The 21,594-nt window shown below is 38.1% G+C and overlaps 1 protein-coding gene across 4 annotated transcripts in view; it reads left to right on the plus strand.

The window, feature by feature from the left end:
* Nucleotides 1-5,521: 5,521 nt before the first annotated feature.
* TPR8 (Tetratricopeptide repeat (TPR)-like superfamily protein) overlaps nucleotides 5,522-21,594 on the plus strand; it is a 106,849-nt gene continuing 90,776 nt past the window's right edge. For 2 of the 4 annotated variants that reach the window (XM_077379955.1, XM_077379880.1), the window contains exon 1: nucleotides 5,523-5,804. In XM_077379955.1, the coding sequence (XP_077236070.1) occupies nucleotides 5,732-5,804 (73 nt within the window). In that variant the 5' untranslated portion in view covers nucleotides 5,523-5,731. Of the gene's footprint in view, nucleotides 5,805-21,594 lie in introns of all 4 variants that reach the window. The other 2 variants (XM_077380014.1, XM_077379814.1) reach the window with 2 other exon arrangements.

Genomic DNA, 21,594 nt, shown 5'->3' on the forward strand with positions numbered 1-21,594 from the left:
AGAGAGCAATCGCTTAGAACTCAGCGAAGAAGGAGAGTCGGTGTAACGGTGTAACGGCATCCTTATTTAATATCCCTTGGAAGTGTAATCGCCTAGGAGCCGGGCATCGTGGAGGTCTCCAATAGTGGAAATCCTTAAGGACGATCTTAAAAAGAGTGGAGTAGGGCTTTGCCCGAACCACTATATATCGGTGTGTTCTTTCTTATTCTTGCACTTTCATTCTTAATTTTGGTTTGATATTTCTATTTGCGTTAATCTCAATTGAACTAACCAAAATCTAATTAAGAAAAGAAAATTCAAATTAGGGTTAACTAATTAATTTTCAAAAAGGCTAATTTAGTGTTAAAATCAATTCACCTCCCTCTTGTTTATTTCACCAGCATTATTGAGACCGAATGGCATCACCCTGTATCAATAGGTTCCCCATTGTGTAGTGAACGCTGTCTTGCTCTTATCTTTTGGATCCATCTTTATTTGGTTGTGAAAATCCAAGGGTGGTCCCGAAATGGCAACTATGAGGAGTGAAAATTATTAGGTTGCTAGCAAGTTTTAACCTTTTGAAAAACTCAAACCTAATTTGGAAATTAAGAGATCAATAATGAAATTCAAGCACACAAGTTAAATCTAGAGGTGCAATGCAAATAAAGTGCTAGAGTTAAAGAGAGAGTGCACCCGAGATTTAAAGTGGTTCGGTCCTCAAAACGCGAGGCCTACTCCACTCCACCAACAAAAAACTCGTTGATGGCTTCACTATGTGATCTTCTTAACTTCGGCGAAGATCAATGCCGATTACAAAATTCCAACCGCCTTTAACCTTGGTGGCGATCTTCACCACGGAGAGAGGGCTACGCTTCTCCGAACACTCGCCCAATACAAAGTTCTTAAATAGGAAAGAAAGAACTAAAAATCCCTCACAAGAGAATTCTCTCGGAGTTCCGAGAAGTCTATCAGCAGCAGATTTTCAACTCTTGTTTCTGGGCTTCCAATATTTCACCAACTTGTGATTGTTATGAGAGTTCCAAAGTGTTGGAATACCACAAGGACAATCACTTATACATTTTAGGGGGTGTGAGATTACTTAATTTATGCCTCTAAAATCTAAATTAAGATTGGATCTTTTACAATCTAAATTGACTTCGATCTTCAATGCGATTTTTCAAGTCTTTATTCGTCTTTGGACTTTGATGACTTTGGCCTTCATGATGTGGTCCAATGAGATCTTCTTGGCCTCAATCCAAGCAATGTTGTCTTAGCACAATTAAGATCTACAACTTAAACAATCAAACACATTAGTGATCTTAAATCACTTGTGTATTGGAATCATCAAAATAAGATGGGAATTGCCAAGGTGGGAACCATTGGGCTTACAGGTTGTACCCCGAGAAACCATCCATAAATGAGAGTAAGACATGATCTGTCGTGTTATCGACAAGAACGTCAATGTGGGCCAAAGGAAAGTCATCCTTTGGACTAGCTTTATTTAGATCTCTGAATCGACGCAACAACGCACTCTTCCATCCTTCTTAGGTACTGGGACAATGTTTGCTAACCACTTGGGATATGTGACAACCTCTAGAAATTCTGCTTTCAACTGGTTTGTCACCTCATCTTTAATCTTAAGAAGCCATTTAGGCCTCATCTTTCTGAGCTTTTGTTTCTTCGGCTTAGCTTCCGGGTAGAGAGGGATATGATGCTGGAGAATGTCCTCACTTAATCCTGGCAAATCCTTGTATGACCAGGCAATGACTTCTTTGAATTCTTTTAACAATTTGATTAATTCTGCACGCTCTTCAGGGAATAAGGTTTTGCCAATCTTAATCTTCTGAGGGAGGGATTCAGTGCTTATGTTAATAGTTTCAAACTCATCTTCTAATGGTTTTGCTCGACGTTGCTCCCTTCATTTGATTAGTTTTTTAATCTCGAGGGGAGTTTCGTCAGCATCCTCGTCTGAGGAGGTTCGTTCGATGTTATTTAAAGCATTAGTTTCAAAATTATCAAGAGACAAAGGCGAGTACTGAGAAAGTTCTTTGATTGATTAAAAAGATACATCAGAAGAACTAACTGACGCGCCTTCTTCAGGCTCATTTACATTTGAAACATTTTCAGAAGATGAGTCAGAATCAGAAGAAGAGTCTGACTCAGAGGATGAGAAATCTACATCCGAAGGGATAGCTGTAGTGAGGAGTGGGATGAAGGTGTCTGTCCAATTGGAGAGCTTTGAATTGCCAGCATTGGTAATCATACTTTGAGGAGAGAACACCAGAGCGGGTTCCCTAATCATGCAGACTGTCAGAAGGTCTTCTCGGAACATTGATCTCATCAGCACCGGTTCAATGTAATATGTCGAATCAAACTTCAAAGTCTCTGCACGCCTGTACTGTTTTCAGCACCAAATGTCATCTTCTTCGCCTGGCCAACCCGTAGCAAAGAAAATCTGAAACCCAGGAACTTGGTCGCCCGTGATGGGATGTGTAGACCACTCTGGGAAACCATAGTAAAGGAAGTCTTCGCCTTCTCGGCAAAACTGACCATTCAGGGTTTGCTCGATTTCTGGCATAGGCATGACCTCACCAGCTTTTCTGTATGACCTTCTTCGGGCTAGACTGCGGTCCATATCTTGTTCCTCCTGATATGTGTTGTGATAGCCCAAACCAGTTTGTAAGCCCAAGGGTGCAACCCTCTCTTGTTTTGATGATCAACAAACCCAAATTGATGGTAGTTTGCTAATGGTTGTTCAAGTGTTGTGTTTAAGACATGGTCCATTCATGTCAACACTTGAAGCAAGAAAATCAAGGGCTAGTCTTGGAGAAAGTCAAGTCTTGGTGTCTCCCTTCAAGCCATATGGTGTATTGAAGAATCAAGGGATCCACAAGTGCAAGAATATATTTGAAGACTATCTCAAGACAAGGAGAAGATCGTGCAAGCGCTAAATAAGGTTGAAGATCAAGAAGACCCAAGGTTATAGTTCATAGAATGCATGGGAGTCCTCCTGGCATTTTGTGTTTGCATATTTAATGTTTTCAAATCATCTCTAAAACCATTTTTCTAAGTGCATAAATGTATTTGAAAACACATGTTTAAAGCCAAAGACCATGGCCCAAAAGCCCCTGAATTTCAAAGTTAAAAACATATTTTCACTCAGGGCCGGTCGACAAGGACATGCTGGGTGACCGCAATATGTTTACTGGAATTCCAAGACATCTCGAAATTTATCAGGCCGGTCGACCGCCAACCCTTCTGTCGACCGCAAAAAAGTTTTTAGGCAAAATGAATTTTAGAAACAGTAAGCCCATGGCGGGTGACTGCGAAGGTCCGGTCGACCATGTAACCTTTTTAAGCCAAAATATTTCTTAAATAGTAAGCTATCGGCTGGCGACCGCGACTACCTCGGTCGACCGCAGTGATAAAGATTTTAAAATTTAAAAAGGGCGCCCGATATGGGCGGGCGACCACGGTGGCTCGGTCGACCGCGGCGGACTCGCAAAAGAGACGTTGGGGTGTACAGTGGGTAGGTGCAACCACCTAGTTTTATTACAGTTTTGCCCTTATTCTCTCCCAAATGAACTAGGGCTATTTAAACCCCATCAAAGACCTTCTATAAGCACCTTTTGAATATTTGAATATCAAACTTAGAGCTTTTCTCTTGAAAATCAAAAGGATTCTTCTTCAAATCTCTTGAGCATTTAAACTTGCATTTATTTCTTGTCAAGAGGTTCTCCCTAAGCTTTTAGTGTTAATCATTGGGAGTCTTGTGAGCTTTGAGAGTTGTATACGCCTATAAGAGGCTTGAGTGTTCTTCATTTTCCTTTCTTCTTCCGTTCATGTGTATGTGAGATTGCAAAGAGGAGTTTCCTACTTCAAGGTCGGAGTGCAACGAAAAAGAACATCTTTGGAGGTGGATTTGTTATACAAGGTTGTGTCCCCTTGTGGAGGTGGTGAATGTGTATACGCTTTGTGAGATGGCGTCAAGGAGTTTCACCTTAGTGGAGAAAATCCCAAGGAAAAGCGAAGTACTTGGGCAGTGGAGTAGGTCAAGTTGTGACCGAACTAGTATAAATCATCGTGTGGTCTCCTCACTCTTTCTCCTCTCTCTTGTGGTGTTGGTAATCTCTTTCCCTTTTATTTTTAATATAACTTGAACAAGGGTTGGAACTATTTAGGCAAAACTCACTTGCCTTAGCTTTTTAAATAGAAAAATTTGACAACACCAATTCACCCCCCTCTTGGTTGTTGCCCTTCGGGATTTCACAGTTGTACCGACATTGGAAGGAAAATGCAAATCATCGAACTGGACTACTCCTTGTTGATATCGTCCTAATCCCATTCTGGGGATGTATTCGTTAATTTTGAGCATAGTGGATACAACATGATTAATATCGTGAGGGAGTGGAACCAATTCCTTCTTGACTTGCTCCCAGCTGATATGGGTGACATCGAGGTGGAACCCATTGAGGTAGATAGTACCTTCGGCTGACTTGCCATGGGGATCAGATAAGATAGCACCAACTTTTAAGTCTTTGTCACGACGAACTGTGCTAACTCTGCTACCTTTTATGAATTTAAGCTGCAGAGGCAAAGAAGAAGGGACATCCCCTACTGTGTGAAGCCAAGGTCGTCCTAACAGCAAGTTGAAAGATGACTTGATGTCAAGTACTTGGAATTCGACATCGAAGGTTTCACCGGCCATAAAGATAGCAGTATACAGAGTTCCAACTATATCTCATCGAGAGTTATCATAGGCCATGATGCCTTGATCAGATGGGGTGAAGTCACTGGGACTAAAACCAATAGCTGTGGCCGTGCTCAGTGGACAGATGTTCAAGGCCGAACCATTGTCCACGAGTACGTCATGTACCTTCTTCTAATTACATAGAACAGTAACAAGGAGAGGCTTGGAATGGTTCTTCCTTCGAGGGTCAGATCTTGGTCTGAAAATGAGAGAGCCGTAGAGGCTCTGACTGCTGCAACCAAATTAGTGAGCTACTCGGGTGTAGTGTCTTTTGACACTTGAGAAGTCTGCAAGCTTTTGAGGAGCACCTCTCTGTGCTTAAGGGAAACCATCAATAACTCCCATAATGAGATATCTGCCTCGGTCTTACTGAGCTGCCTAATGATGTTCAGATCCTCCTGATCAACTTTTGTGCCAACGACCTTTCGTTTGACAATGTCGACCTGATCGTCTGTCCTGAGCTCTAGGGGTTTATAATTTCTACCACCCCTGGTGAGATGTCCGAATTTCTCCGGGAGGGGGAGCGAATTTATCATCGCCCGAATTTATCATTTCCCAATGGGAAATGATATTTACGCCCCTTTTATCACTGGGGACACCCATTTGCCAGTGTACTTTGCAATCCAAACCACTGGATTTTTCTAACATAAAGTACATTAGGTCCCTTTGTGCCATTGATACACTGACGCTGGGCGTCCTGTTGATGAAAAGGGGCGTAAATATCGCTTCCCTTTCCCAATTACCCCGCAAAATTTTATTAAATAGTTGCTTTGGCCCAGTATTCGTGTGTGCCTATATGTGATCGTTTCGTTGTCGACACGTCTTGAAAGGCGAAACCCGTTTTCCTTGCTTCCGTTTTTGCCGTCGTACGTTTTGATTAAGGGTAACACTGGATACTTTCCGTAGAAATTTGTACCACTCCGGCAATTGAAAAACAGAAGCGCGCACGCTCTTATTATGCTAACCTAGTCTCTCTCTCTCTCTCTCTCTCTCTCTCTTCAAATGGCGAGTTTGCGGACTGATTCTCCCACCTGTCGTCGCATCGTTTCCGCTTTCTTGGATTTCCTCAAATCCGGTTCGCTTTCAATCTCTCTCTCTCTCTCTCTATTTACAGTAGGGTTTATAATAACCTAGGGTTCCTTGCTAGGGTTTTGAAATTCATGTAGCTACTCTTTTGGAGACTCTAAAGGCTGTTTACGACTGTAAATTGGAGTGGAATTTTTAATCTAACGTTTTTTTCTCTTTCGTTTGTCTTGTTTGTGTTCTCGGGAGGAATAATATATGGAAGGTATTTTTAATGTTCCGGGTTTTTTGTGCTTGTCTTGTCTTGTTTGTGGTTTTGAAATTCATGTTGTTACTCTTTTTGAGATTGTGAGATCTGTTCAGGACTATAAATTCCAGTAGAAAATTTTATTGAATTGGTTTTGATTTTCCATAGTTGCATTACATATTTGGGTGTTAGTTTATTTCTCCCAAGTAGGGTTTGATTTTATTGTGCTTGAGGAGGTTGACGTATGTGACTAACCGCTTGCAATAGGCTTGCTTCATAATTTGTATAATTTATACAATTGAAGTACTTTGTATGCGACTTTTCTTTTTTCCTATGATTTGGCCGACACTTCAAATTTATTGTTGACACACGTGTCCTGCTGTGTCCGACACGACACGCTTGTCCACCCGTATCGACACTCCTTTGGACACTTCTATATTTACTGCTGTAAGTGTTGGAGTTAATGTGGGCGTGTGGACACATTTTTTTGCCATTTCAAGTGTGACATTCTGTTCTATTATTGTATACTGTGTTTACCTCTTTTATTATTAATTGTTCTTTTATTATAAACTCTTTTTTAGCTCTTCTATAACTAATATTTGTTGTTGTATCATATATACACTTTCTATTTTAGCCGTGTCCCCGTTTCTAAATTTTGGGGGTTCGCCGTGTCCGACACTCTGTCTCCGTGTCGACATGTGACACCTGTGTCCGTGTCGACATGTGACACCCGTGTCCGTGTCCACAAATCATAGTTTTTCCCTCTCTCCCTTACAGTCTCATATTAGACGTACAGTTAGATAGCTATGTTGTGGAAATTGTATTTATTGGTTAGCTATTTTTATGCATTTGCACCCTCTCATCATTGTTAAACGGGAATACTATTTTAGGGTTTTAGAGCTGCCTTCTGTTTTCAGTGGGTTCTCTCTAGAATCAAGTATAGACTAGGGTTTGAGGGCTCATATTAACTCAGCTATAGACTAGAGTTTTGTGTGATGTATCTATCTATATTGTTATTTTGATGTGTTTTAGAAGCTTTATGATAGTGAAGGGGAGATCTTCTTGTTTTGTATGTGATAAGATGTAGTTTTGGTGTGATGAGTTGAAGAGTTTAAATTAGATAGGGCTCACTCAATGAATTCCTTTGAGTAACTAAGAGTTAGCTCTAATTTTGATTTGATAGAGCCTATCTTAGATGGCCCTAGTGGCACTTACTGTAATTATGTTAAGTTTGAGATTGTAAATATACTAGTTCATGGGATTGGGGATTCAACCCACATGAAATATCTTCACTCCTATCCTCTATTCTTCTTCACATTCTTCCTTTTCTTTCATTCTTTCTTCCATTACATGTAGAAAATAATGATGCTAATGATAATTCATCATTCTCACATGATTTCAAAGCATGACAATCAAGGACTGAAAACAAAAGACTAATCTTTAATTTTCTCCATTTTAATTTGTTTTCTTCTTTCTACTCTTTCTATTTTGCCTTCTCCGTTATCAGAGTTATGCATTAGGGATCTTACCTTCTCCGCTTACAAAGTTGTTGGGACCTTCCCTACATCCTACATCAAGCATCTATCTTCTTCGCTTACGGAGTGGTTGAGATCTAACCGCTCATCCTTCACTATTCGAAACCGTAACCCTACATCCTACACTATTTAAGACCCTGATCCCTCACGTTACATCTTTTGACTATTGAAATTCCTAATACCACACGTTACATCTTTTGAAACCCTAACCCCACATCCTTCTCCATTCCCAAACCCTAAAGTCGATTTTTCTACCATTTGAGCACCCTCAAAATCCAAATCTCACCATTCCAAACCCTTAAATCCTATCCTCCATCTTCGAAATCACCAAAACCCCAAGTTCCTTAATCCTGAGACATCAATCAGAGAGAATATGCTATCGTTCTGGATGCTAGTAGATTCCCCCAAATCCGACGCCTCATCCTGGAATGATGGGGCTTTAGCCAAACATGGTATCGATCTGTTGCTCCAGGACGGTGACTGCATGCGAATTGATGATCCCCAAATTTACTTTTTCTCTTATACGCTGTCCTCTCTTTAGGAGCTACATCCAGGCCATAATCCACCCTTGTATTGCATGGAGATATATGCTCCAAGCAAGGTTCCGGCGAGAATAGTATAAATGGACTATGCATTCTTTTTTATGGGCCTCTAATTGGAGATGGAGGATTGAAACCAATTCTAAAAGACCTTGAAATGAGGCCCAGAATATCCGAAAGTAACTGCGTTAAGTGCCCATTGCTTTGCCGCGGGACTATCAAAGAATGAGTCCATTGAGTCACGGCTGAGTGGGTCCGGAGGGTTATGACTTTCTGAAATCGACGCGATTTCTGAAACATCAAACGATACTGAAACCCAAATTTAAACGTCTAGTCCATTGTGGTGGTGGTTGACACTGCCTCTACCGTCTGACCTTTACTCTTTTTATGACCACGGACCATTGATATCGAAATTTAGAACGTTGGTGGTCGTGGATAGGGTGATTGAAAATGCATTCATTGTGGCTGCCTGGGCCATAATTTGGGATAAGTTTGGGAAACCTTCCTAAGCGAATCAAGTTCTTATTCTTCGTGATCGAACTACAAAGATTTTTAAAAGCGACTTTTCATAAATTGAACGATTTCTCTTCATTTAGAATCATGCTTTTTTGACCAAAAGACTAATGTTTTTTTGGATTTTTGGTCATTACATACATTCATTGAATAAATGATGATCAAATGGTTCTTACTTCGAGAACCTTTGGGCTTAGTTTGGGGGCTATATTGAGTCGTTATGGTTCGAATGCGAATCTAAGGTTTCAATCAACAATGATAGTTCTCAGCTACTCCCACTGATGCCTCCCTATCCCATCATGATGCTTATTCTGGCTGCTTCTACCTCAGTGAAGCCATCACATAAAGAACTTGACAACCTCATTAAGCAATCTTATCAATCTGGCAATTGTTTGTCTAGGGCTATCTTGTTACATTAGGTAATTTATCATTTCCAGTATCTCATCAGCCCTTTCCTTCGGTTATTGATTGCGATGCTTCTGATCACATGGCAGATGAATCGTTTGTGTTTCAATCCTTTAACAAATCTACTGTTCATACTTCTATTACTTTAGGCTGATGAATCCTTTTTACTCGCCACTCAAAAAAAAAAAGAATCCTTTTTCTCGTGACTGGCCATGCCATTCGACTTGTAAGCCCAATGGTTCCCATGGGTTCAATCATTCACCTTTTCCTTCTTGTCATGATGCTAGCAAACCCAAATTGATTAGTCTTTATGGACTAATGTGTTGTCTTTGAGTGTTGTGCCTTAGACAGGAACTTGACATGTCATATCGCCATTACACAACTCAACACAACACATGGCTTGCGGATCAACATGCACAATGGACCAAAGAGCTTGTACACACATGGAAGAGATCATCTTTGGAAGATGTCCAAGCATAGAGCTCAAGTTGAGGATCCCACAAGCATGCCTAGCATATGCCAAGAGGAGCTTGAAGTTGAACAAAGTGTTGGTAACCTTCTCGTGCCTCAAAAGTGAAGATTCATTCAAGAAGAGAAGTCACATATACCAAAGCATTCTCAAGTGTTCACTTACAAGCCAAAATTCCAAGGAAGACCTTTGAAGCCAATACGATCAATGTGCTAAGTAGTTTAACTTTATAGATTGTATTGGAGATCTTTTTCAAGTGCTTTTGCATTTTAAAGTGTTTTTCAATCCTCTTTCAAAACCAACCTTAAAACCTATGTATTTCATGTAAAATCATTTTCAAAGGTCCTAAATGCTATTAAAACAAAAGTCCATAGCACAAGAACGAAAGCATAAGTGCTAACTAAAGTTTACAAATGAAAAGGAATAACATTAGCACTTGAATTATGAAAACAACAGCTTAAACTTGATTAAATGGGTTCAAAACATTTTCAAATATTTTTGAAATTTTTTTTAACAGATAGCTTTCATTTTTCTCATATCCGTAGTGTATAAGAACTTATAATCCGACGAGAAATGAGTGAGATATGAATTTTAGAAGATCGCAGCAAGAAACTGTTCTTGCAGCCACCCCGGTCTACAAGGGCAGTCAATTTTCGGTTTTTTAAAATTCCAGATGACCCTCGGAGGTTGACCGCCCTACCCCGGTCGACCGCCACTGCTCGAGAAACTAGCCGTTGGGGCATAACGGCTAGTTGCTTTTTTGATCCCTTTTTTGTCTTTTCTTGCCCAAACTACCCCCGAACGGTCATGAATCATTATGGGCTATAAATATGTTGTTCTATAATGGATTAAGAGACTTTTGGATTTATTGAAAACCTTACTTGAGCTTAAACCTTCAAATCCATTAATTTCTTCAAAGAGCTTTGAACTTGCATATTTCATTTTGCAGAAGATCTCCATATCTTTTGGAGAGTTTTGAGAGCTATTATCTTTGTATCAAGCCTATCAAGAGGCTAAAGAGAGTTTTTCTTTATTTGTTCTTCTTTGTATTGAGGGTCTCCGATTCGGCCAGATAAGAAAGGTGAATCTAGGAGTTGTGAGAGGGGTTTCCGCTTCGGCCTTAAGGAGAAGCTTGATTGTAAGAGGGTCTTCGATTCGGCCCATTAGGAAAGCTGAATCCGGAGCTAGAGGGTTTGTCCCCTCGGAGGTGGAGAAGGTGTGTGTAAAGCTTTCAACATTAGTGGAGAAATCCCAAGGAAAGACCAAATACTTAGGTAGTGGAGTAGGTCCTTTAGTGACCGAACCACTATAAATCTTTGTGTGGTCTCCTTCCTCTTCTCTTACCTCTTTGTGGTGATCGGTAAATTCTAACCTTTCTTGTGTTTATGTTTTTATTGAACAAGGGTTAGAAAATATAAATGATAAGAAATATCTAAACCTTAATTGTGTTATCTTGATTACTTGGACTACGGTTAGATATAAATAGCTTAAAATTGGCAAATTGATTTTAACCTTCACACCTAATTAAGCCAAAACTTCTAATTGACCAATTCACCCCCCCTCTTGGGTTGCCACACTTGCATTTCATGACTGCTTGTCTCATCAAGTCCATTTCAATCTCTTTAGCCATACATCTTTGAAAGCTTCATTTAATCTATTATTCATTAGTAAACTTACTAAATTACTTTATTGTTTTGTGACATTTTATCCTTCCTCAAGAGCCCCCACTGCCAGCCGAGCCCAAAGGAAGAGGGGTGTTTTGGGCTTTTACGGGCCCTATCGGGAAGAACTCTCTTGAAGTAGAGGTTCATGCTCTTCTTAATGGGATTGATCTTGCTGAGCAGTTTTAGCTAGATCATATTATCATTGAGGGAGATTCCCTCAATGGGTTAGATAGGTGAGAGACAGGATTAGCTACCATCAGAGATTTGCGGATGCTATATTGGAGATTCTGGATGCATTTGTGGGTCACAATATTGGGGTATGACACGTTTAGTGATCTACCAAGTCGGTTGTGGATTTACTTGCTCGTTCAGGGGTTGACAGGGATGCAATTTTGTTACTAGACTACATTCCTCCTTGAGGGTGTATTGACAACGGGAATGTTTTCTTTTTGATATTTCCCCTTCTTTTTATTTGGTTCTTTGATTTTGTATTTTTATTGTTCGACCATCTCGTTCATTCGGCTCTTGCCCCTTTTTTTATTTAATAAAATTTTTACTATTAATTTTTTTTAACCTTCATGTAATGTGTTTTATGATCTAAAGACTAAGAAGACAATTGGTGGAGAGATTGAGTCACCCGGTCTCTATTATTTGGATTGTTGCCTAGTCAATTATTCCCTACATTCTATGATCTCAACTCAACCTTGGCATTTTCAGCTTGGAGATCAAACCATTCGAAGTTTATAGATTGTAGCCTAGTCAATTATTCTCTACATACTACGATCTCAACTCAACCTTGGCATTGTCAGCTTGGAGATCAAACCATTCGATGTTTACAGTTATTAGTCCCTTGTCTTGAGTTTGTTATTGCTTTAGAGTGTGATACATGTTGGGTAGGATATCATCAGGTACCATACCATTTTATTATTATTTTTTGAATAGTACAATACCATTTTATTCTAAAGAATAAAGATGAAGTTTATTTCTCTTTTTTGTTGTTCATTATGTTGTTTGGGGACCAACAAGAGTCCTACCTGTCCAATCATAGATACTTTGTTATTTTTGTAGATTATTTTCTCAAATGACTTGGTTATATTTAATGAAGGACCGTTTTGAACTTTTTTCCATATTGAAAATCTGTAACGACCCGGATTTGGGGCAAATTTTTTGACATGATTCTTTTTTTAAAATCCCAAATTCCGAATCGTTACACCAAAATGTGAGACAACAAACTAACCAATTTTATTCCATGAGGGAAATCCATAAAATAAAGTAAAATAAAATGAGCAATTCTTATTCCATTATGAAATTAATGGTTATTACATTATTAAAAACCAACTACTAAAAATGCCTATGAATTAAATTAAAGCTTTAACTGCAACTCAACCAAAATGCCAGGCCTAATAATAGCTCGACACTCTAGGCTAGCTTCCCAAATCCCGTGACATTTATTATGTGTATTTTTGCACGACAGAAACTCTATCGCCATCACCTAGAGGACTTGTGGGTAGTAACGGAGTCAGCAACAAGCTAAACAAGATCCCCTAGTGGCTAATGAGAGCCACTAAATGAGATTTGCATTATAAAATCATTTCTTATGATTAAAGGGTTAGTATATGCAAAACAACTATTCATTAAAATAAAGGTAAAAATAGAACTAGAAGTGGAACTATAAATAATAATAGAGATAGAAACTAAAAGTACAAAGATGAATGCATGCGAAAGAAAAAATGCATGAGTCTACTCCAAGACCATATGCCATTTCAAACCCCCTTTCATTCATTTTCTTTTTCCTTTATTTCTCATTTCATGGCATTTATATTTCGGCCGTTGATCTTGACCACCAAGGCCCTCACCCATATTTGGGTGTAGCCTAGGTAGGATTTCCTTGTTCATCCTGTCTACCAGGTCCACCTGAATACATTGCCAGCCTAATGTCGTACGCTCTCCTTGGGGTGGCTTTTGACATCTCGCCCAAGGTTGGCTCCTGCCTCCCTCCCACCAAGGTTTTAAATCTCGGTTTCGGTCATCACCGAAACCGAAACGCGGTTTCGGTACAAAATTTCGGACGAAATCTTGTAAAAATTTCACGGAAATTTCCAAAACGTTTCACCGAAATTTTCAAAATTTCGGGTGAAATTTTGTACTTCACCGAAACGTTTCACCGAAATTTCCGAAACGTTTCACCGAAATTTCTGAAATTTCACCGATATTTCAGAAATTTCACCGAGTTGGCCGAAATTTCCGAAACGTTTCGGCGAAATTTGGTACTTTTCCGACTCACTGTGAATTTCGTTTCGTTTTCCACCGAAACCGAAATTTAAAACCATGCCTCCCACAATTTACAATGCAATGCATGCATGGATTTATACGCACCTCTTTCCTCTCAGTCATGAGGGTTTTTCCTTTTTACTTTCACCTGCATGGTTAGTACTTGACATTGCTATCATATTATCTCAACAATTTATCAAAATAGAACTTGCTATCAATTTAACAATTCAAAAGAATCAAGTAGGGGGCAAAAAGATTAATCATACGAAATAAAATTAAAATCACAAAACCATTTTTGAAGCCATTATGGTACAAGTCACTATCACTTGCCTTGAATTCTTTTGGGTGTAAAAAGATTATGTGAAATAGCTCTAGGTGTCAATCAGAAGGTGACCTGTAAATATAACATGTCAAAGGGTGTCAATCGGTTTATCTGAATATTTCAAATCCTATTTGTTCCTCTTAACGTATTTTTTCCCCCGTTAATCTTATTTCCAAACTATTCTCACTTACAAACCTAAACATAACTTTCCGCCTTAAAGAAGTTTTCGTAAAAATATCGTATTTATAATTCTTATCGAATATATATATATATATATATATATATATATATATATATATATATATATATATATATATATATATATAACATAACCTAGAGGAATTCCTGAACTCAAGAATTCAAAATGACAAGTTCTTCATTACCCAGAATAGAATAACCGCTTAGAATATTCCAATTCGGAAACCGAAGGAGGCATTTAAAGAAGTTTATCTCTCTCTCTCTCTCTCTCTCTATTATAGTATCTTTAAACTCACCTTTTTGATGATCCCCACCTTATTGACCGCAACTTCTGTATTTATTATTGCATTCATTGCTTCTCCTCCAGTAGATATTGATGGTATTCGTGAACCTGTTTCTGGTTCGAAAGAGAATCTCTACACACTATATAAGAATTTTATAAAATAACCATACAAAACAGTTTTTAAGATCAATCGAACATGCTGATTTTATTTGAAATCAGTCCCTATAAAGCTTAGAATATCATATACATGATATATATCCCTCATACGAAAATACCGACAACTTGTAAGTAACGTACGTAAAAAACTCATCACAAAACAGCCCTTAAAGACAATATAACTTGCTGATTTTATGAAAAACAACCATAAAAATAATATATAACACACCTAGGTATGATATCTTTCATAGAAAACATCTTATATGATTTATATGACAAGTACTTGATGAAATCTTGGAAAACAGCCACTTTTAAGTGCTGATTTTTAAGGAAAACTGATGCAGAACGTACGGCGTGGATCAAATCTTTTTATTTTATTTTCGTTATTTTATTTGTAGTATTTTTTAGGGCGTCAAAACTTGTCTATTTAGCTTGATTTTGGTGTTTTTATAAAGGTTTTTCGATTACCTATCTAAAGAGCCCAAGATTATGCGATTTGGACTTGATTTGGCTAAGTTATAGGCATTTTTAGGATATGGTAAGTGTCTATTATGGGAATACTATTTTAGGATTATCTTAGTCATATTTCTTGCTTTTATTTATGTTGCTTTAGTTAGAAGATTGAGAATAATGGTTAGGCAAGTATTTAGGGTTGCTATTCTTAGATCTTGGATCTTTATATAATGTAATGGCATGAGGAAAGAAGTGATTCAATAAAATATATTTTTGGGACATCACTAGTGAAGAGAGCATTGGCCCTTTCACGTGGGTGAAGGAGCTTTGCTCCTTTCACGTGTTATATTGGAGTTTTTCTCCAAACCGTGGCATGGGTTTTCAAACCCCCACGAGATTATCTTAGTTGCTTCTTGTGTCGATCTCCATCTTGGTGTTGCCGCTCTCATGCTCCTTGCGTAAAAAAAAGTGACAAATCCCCTAGAAAATCACACGTATTTGTTTAGGCCTCCAAAAATCATTCTTACTGTACTCTAGATTACTCCAATTATGGTTTTTCATAAGGAAAATACAATACATATCTTTTTGATGCATCATAAAATCTTAAAAAGAAAATTTAAAATAAGTTTCTTGATTCAAAAGAAAGTAAAGAAATCAATAAAACATTGTTAGAAACCCTAATATTAAGTTGAAACAAGATAAAAAAGCAAAAACTTTGAATTTAAATAAAAAATTATGAGATTTTCGGGCACTTACTCGAAGATGAAAAATTGGATCGGAGAAAAGCCCTTGATCCTCCTCTTCTTTTCCTTTCTTTTTCTCCTATTTTCTTCTATTTTTCTCTCTTTCTCGGTCTCTCTCGGCTTCACGTTCGCACAGTGCGTGCATGAGTTGGGAGAAGAGATTGTGTTCAACTTTTTTTTCTTCTTTTATTTAATGTATGATTCCTATTTTAATCCTAAAAGGCATGGTAAGTGTCTCTTTTTATTTAGGTTTCTTTAATTCTATCCCTATTAAATAAAGTAATATAAAAAGGAAACTAATATGTGAAATTTTCTTCTACAGTAGGTGGCCTAATAGGACAAATCCCGTCATAAGGCCCCACCTTAATGGAAAAAATGCCCATAACTTCACCAAATCGCGAAATCTTGGGCCCGCTGGATAGATAATCGAAAAACCCATCCAACAAGACCAAAATCAAGTCAAACGGACAAGATTTGATGCTCTAAAATCAAGCCATAAATAAAATGATGGGAATACACTCTGAGCCGTCGATTTTCCAAAATATCTTGATCTCTTGAAGGTCAAGGGGGATTGATACTCAAGTGATGTAGTATGTCATCCATTCTAGCTTAATCGACGATCTGAGGGATCCAGTAATCGATCCAACGATCTAAAAGGCTACAAATCATAGTCTAGACCATTGATCTTTGATCAAAGGATCTATGGCCAAAATTTAATTAAATTTTTTTAATTTTCCTGACCCTTGGTGGGGCCAGGTGTTACAAAAACCTTTAGAAAGAAATACAACCTTAGCTTGACAAGAATGTGTGTTTTACAATCCAACAATGCAAAGGGATATGTCACATGATTTTCATTGATAATCTGTAACAACTTTTCGAAGTTTGACTATATAAGTTACAATATTTGGTATTTAAAAAAAAAATATTTGGTATTTTCTCTCTTTTTTTCCTTTCTTGTTGTTTTAAGTCAATTAAAACTTGAAAGTACCATGTTTTTGTTTTCTTTTTTGCTTGCTTTCTTTCTTTCATTGTATGGATGCCATCAACAGGATCTGGTAATGTCGGCCTTGATATTTTCATATCTAGATTGGGGTATGGTTTTATGAATGAAAAGAACATTGTCAATTTTGAGTTTCTCAATCATGGGGATAGTATAAAGCACAATTTTTTGTTTTAAGGGGAAACACCAATAGTTGTTCTCCGAAGCATTGTTTCAAAACTCGGACGCATAGAAGAACTCGACCAAGGTAAGATCAAATCGATCTAGGCTTGTCAATGATCGGCGCGATTAATTTTTCATTAACTCAGGTGAGTCAAAGGAGTTTTTGATTGATTCGGGGGGACAAAACTTGGATCGAGACAAGAAATCGGCCGAGGTAAAACCAAGTCAATGATTGACTTAGGGAAGGAGGGAAGGGATGTTGCATTCAACCCCAACCCCTCAATAAAGTTGTTAGTCTTTTTCAAGAGAGTACATGGCTTGCCTTATTCTGTCATAAACAAGGGGCCTGTGTCACTTTTCCGTGTCAACAAATGAAGTCCACATATGGTATGTTGCATCAAAAAGATCATTTTCATCTTCACTTGGCTTTACTCATTTCAATTGTTCTCTGCTCACATTAACTCGAGCTCCACACGACCCCTTTATACCCATGCGACCATTGCTCTTGCCAAAAAGATTTTCCTAAATAAATTGGCTAGTATTGTTTGAGCATATTGACACAGCTAAGAATTGATCTTTTTACAAAGTGCTACTTGCAAAATGCTAGGGATTGTCTGAGGTCAGATGGGTGTTCCTGGAGCATATTGATACCTAGTTTGTCATGTAGGGCTATGCTCCATGGGCCCTAAAGGGGTAAGATTCTTTTGAGTCTTGCTTTAGTTGTTACCTTATGGCTGATGTTGAAGGAGTGGAACTGAATGGTCTTTGAAGGGGTCCTAAGGCTTGTGGATGTGATCGCGAACGTATTTTTTCCCTCTATGGTGCAATCAGTTGTGGGTGAGAATGAGTTGAACTATTTTTTATAGACTGATCTTCGAACCCTGAGATGCGGTTAGGACCAATCCCTATTGGTTCCCAATATTCGGAACCAGAACCGAACCATGGAACCCTTGAACCGAACTGAACCAGAACCGGTCTTGATTGGGCTGGTTCGGTTCGGTTCTGGGTTTAGCCAACTCTTTTATTTATTTTTTCAGCCCCCATTTCTTCCAAATTCAGCCCCCCTCTTCTCTTATTTTTAATGAAAATAAAAAAGACTATTTATTAGTTTTAACACTCCCTTCTAGCCTCGCTCAATCCAATGGCCCATATTTGTTTAAGTTTGAAAATCTAAAATTTGATATGGGATTTACTAGTCTCCTTCGCAGAAGCACCTCTGCGCTCCGTCCTTTGCAAGTGATGATAGCCGCATATGTTGACTTTTGCTTTATTCATTTAATTCATCTGACATGGCTCTCATCACTTGCAAAGGACGGAGCGCGATGGCGCTTCTGCGAAGGAGGCTAGCAAATCTCATTTGATATATATATATATATATATATATATATATATATATATATATATATATATATATATATATATATATATAGCGCGAAGGCGCTTCTGCGAAGGAGGCTAACAAATCTCATTTGATATATATATATATATATATATATATCTTTGGTTCAGCATATATATCTTCGGTTCGGTTCTAGGTCCCAGGACCACAAACCCAGAACCCCAGAACCGAACCGAAAACCAACGGTTACAAAATTTTGGAACCAGAACCGAATCACAGATTTTCAGAACCTAACTGAATCAAATAGGCCGGTTCGGTTCGATTCTTCGGGTTGGACCCGTACCATGTCCACCCCTACTGCTTTCAGCTCCCATTGATGTGACAAATTCCAATGAGGCCAAAATCCTTGCTTTGAAGACGAGAATCTTGCTCATTGAGCGTGATGTTCTTGGCTCCTTGATTGTAGAGTGTGATTCACTTAATGTCATCCAATGGGAGAAAGAAAGAAAAAGATCCCTTGTAGATTCGCAGGAGCGACTGAGGAGGTCTTGATCATATTGAGGGGCAGAAAGTGCAAAGTCCTTAGCTCGGGGAGAAGGGGCCAGAGGGACTGATTATTCATGACTGCTTCCCTTATCTTTTCTTTTCCTTTCGTTGACCATCTCAATCGAGGTTTTAGCTTCACGTAGTTTTTTTAATAAAGCGCTTGATTACCATTCAATAAAAAGAATGTTATAAGGCTAGGTTTACTTGGTTGTCTTATGTTGAATTTTAACCTTGAACTAGCTCATTTTGTTTATGAATAGGGTATTGTTTTGTTTGGTTTAATCTAGTTGATTCTTTGTGACCAATTTCGACGAGCTAGCTATTTCAGTTTATACCCTTCCTCCAATGGTTTCATAACTGGACATAAAATCTATTTCACAAGATTGGAGTTGCTGGAAATTTTTTTATTGTTTTGTGAAGTACAATTCCTGCTGCCAAAGCATGAAAAGCGAATTGGTAAGCCATAAACTATGTTTGTGAATGGAACCCCTTGAGAAGGGTTAGATTGGAAGTTGCAATCCTTGGAAGGTACCATTTAATGACCATAGGAATCAGGGGTTCATCAAGATTCCATTGACTTGTAAAAGGTGAGTTCAGCCCTTAAAGATACGCTATTACATATAGAAATTATTTCATCTGCTTCTTTTGTGATCCTTGAATTGTCTCATCAATGAAATGCCTCAATCAAAGCCAAATAACTTACTGTGGAATATGGTGTGACAAACTAACTCAACTACTAGAAGTACTAGTTCATAAAGATTCCATTGACTTGCCATTAAAAAAAAAAACAAAATAAATAAAGATTCCATTGCCTTTTAAAAGGTGATCCCAACCCTAGAGGATACAGTATTACATATAGAAATTATTTTGTCTGACATGCCTCTTCCTTGATCCTTGAATAATCCCATCGATGAAATGCCTTTATTGAAGTCATATAAGTTATTGTGGAATATGGATTTACAAACTAGCTCAACTACTGGAAGTACTAGTTCCGTTACTAGAACTACAGCTTGATAAGAGTCTGTAACAAATAACTAGCTCTTGGTCATACTTGTTTAGCTACACATGAGATCCTCTTACCTTTTAGAACTTTTTTTTTATTTAGTCTCATAATGGTTTTCACTTTTTACTATACTATGCTCCTACCAAAACAAATTATATGTAGTCAAATGGTGAGTAGATAACCAGGCCAACCATAATAGTTGAACTGCAACCTGACTTGTTAAGGTTGACGACATTATGCGTATAAAAAACTAGATTAGAAACTAATCTAGTTAAACTACATATTGATTTATTTATCTTTTTGTTTGGATCATAGAATGTTATGGTAATTGGTATTTATTTTATCTGTTATATGTGCTTGATTAGGTTAATTCGATATTTCTCATTGGTTTTGATTATTTTTTTAATAGTTCAATATTTCTCATTGGCTTTGATTATTTTGTCATTTTCTATTATTTGACCGATTAAATTTTGAAATTGATAGCCACAAAATTTTTCCTAATTTGACATTAGAAATATATCCATGTATAATATAGTTTCAATGATCCTTGTGTGCAACAAAAGCATATTGGATCCGTGCCTCATCCATATCCTAAGATTTTGGGGTTTAGAAGATCCACATACCTAATCCTTTACCATGTTAGACACCCGTATGTATCCTTAAACATAGGCAATTGATGAATACGCGATTATCTTGCACAATTCACCCCGTTTCTTCACAAGCCAGTCACATCAAGTACAGTTGGAGGTTCCTATGAAACAATAATTTCCCAATCTGGTCACTCCAATATCGATTGAATCCAACGAAACAATCTCATATCATCTAGTAGCATGTAATGCACTTGCAATGGTTGTTCGGTCTATCCAATTTTGGAAGGCCCCTATTTTTCCAGATACTTTAGATATTTTAACTCTATAAGTTACCCGTTCTGTAATAGTTTTTCATGGTTAAACTTATAATCAGATACAGATAGAAAAATGCGTCGTATATTACCCTTGATCTAGTAAATTGTCCAATATTGCAACGGCAACCTAAACGCTAACCAATATTATCTGACAACAAACTGTATTAGTTAGTGCTAGTGCTCTGGGATCTTACAAGTAAGGAATTGTGAACTTAAACCGTCTACTGCTCCAAAAGAGAGGGCGACTATGTGGTAAGTGAAGGTTATCTCCTTCCGGCAAGATCGCTATGCGTAGTGGACATTAAAATCGCATAGTTCTTTTAATTTTCTTTTCGATCTTGCTTTTACCCAAGATCCTAGAGTTTAGATTAATTATTATTATCAATCTAAGATCAGTAATTACCTCTTTGAAGAATAAATTAAGAAACCATGCTGCTTGATCTACTCGAACGGTTGCAATCGTTCTGAACACTGCGAACCCGCAAGTTGAACTGATGGATTCCTTTTTTTGCACGATCAATTATGGATGTGAATAACTCTTATTCACTTTTTTAGGATCTGATCTAATCAGTACTCAAGTAATAGAGAATAGAAAACTAAATTGAAAGCCTTCACTTTTGTTCTTTGGAGTGGCTTTCAACAATTGGAGAAGAGATGGAGAGAGGGAGTGAAAACGATTTTTCAAGGGGGAGAAAGGGGGGACGAATTTTTGGACTTCTCAATCTGAGAATTCGTTCAGCCCTTTCTCCTTTATAGAAAAAGAGTTTGGTTTGCTTGGTCCTTTTATTCATCCAAATGCTATCCAAATAAGAAGACAAGTTGCATTGAAACTCCTCGAACGATTGGGACTCTCCCAACCGACCATGGCTGAGTGGGACGACCCACTCTTCTCGCCGGGGGAGGGGGGGGGGGGGTATTCTTAGACACTCTTCAGCCCTTTGAGGCCTCATCCAATAAGCGTCCTTGTTGGAAACGAATTTTAGAATCTTGATTTGAACAATTCTATCTCAAAGAGGAGTTTTAGTGCAACTCGAAGTCCATGAACCATTGGGAAACATTTTCCCAAGTCTCCCAACTGATTTGGGCGTGT

The sequence above is a fragment of the Tasmannia lanceolata genome, unplaced genomic scaffold (genome assembly GCF_043159265.1).
Source record: "Tasmannia lanceolata isolate RefF3 unplaced genomic scaffold, GAP_Taslan_0.1 ptg000002l, whole genome shotgun sequence".
In the NCBI taxonomy this organism is placed as follows: domain Eukaryota; kingdom Viridiplantae; phylum Streptophyta; class Magnoliopsida; order Canellales; family Winteraceae; genus Tasmannia; species Tasmannia lanceolata.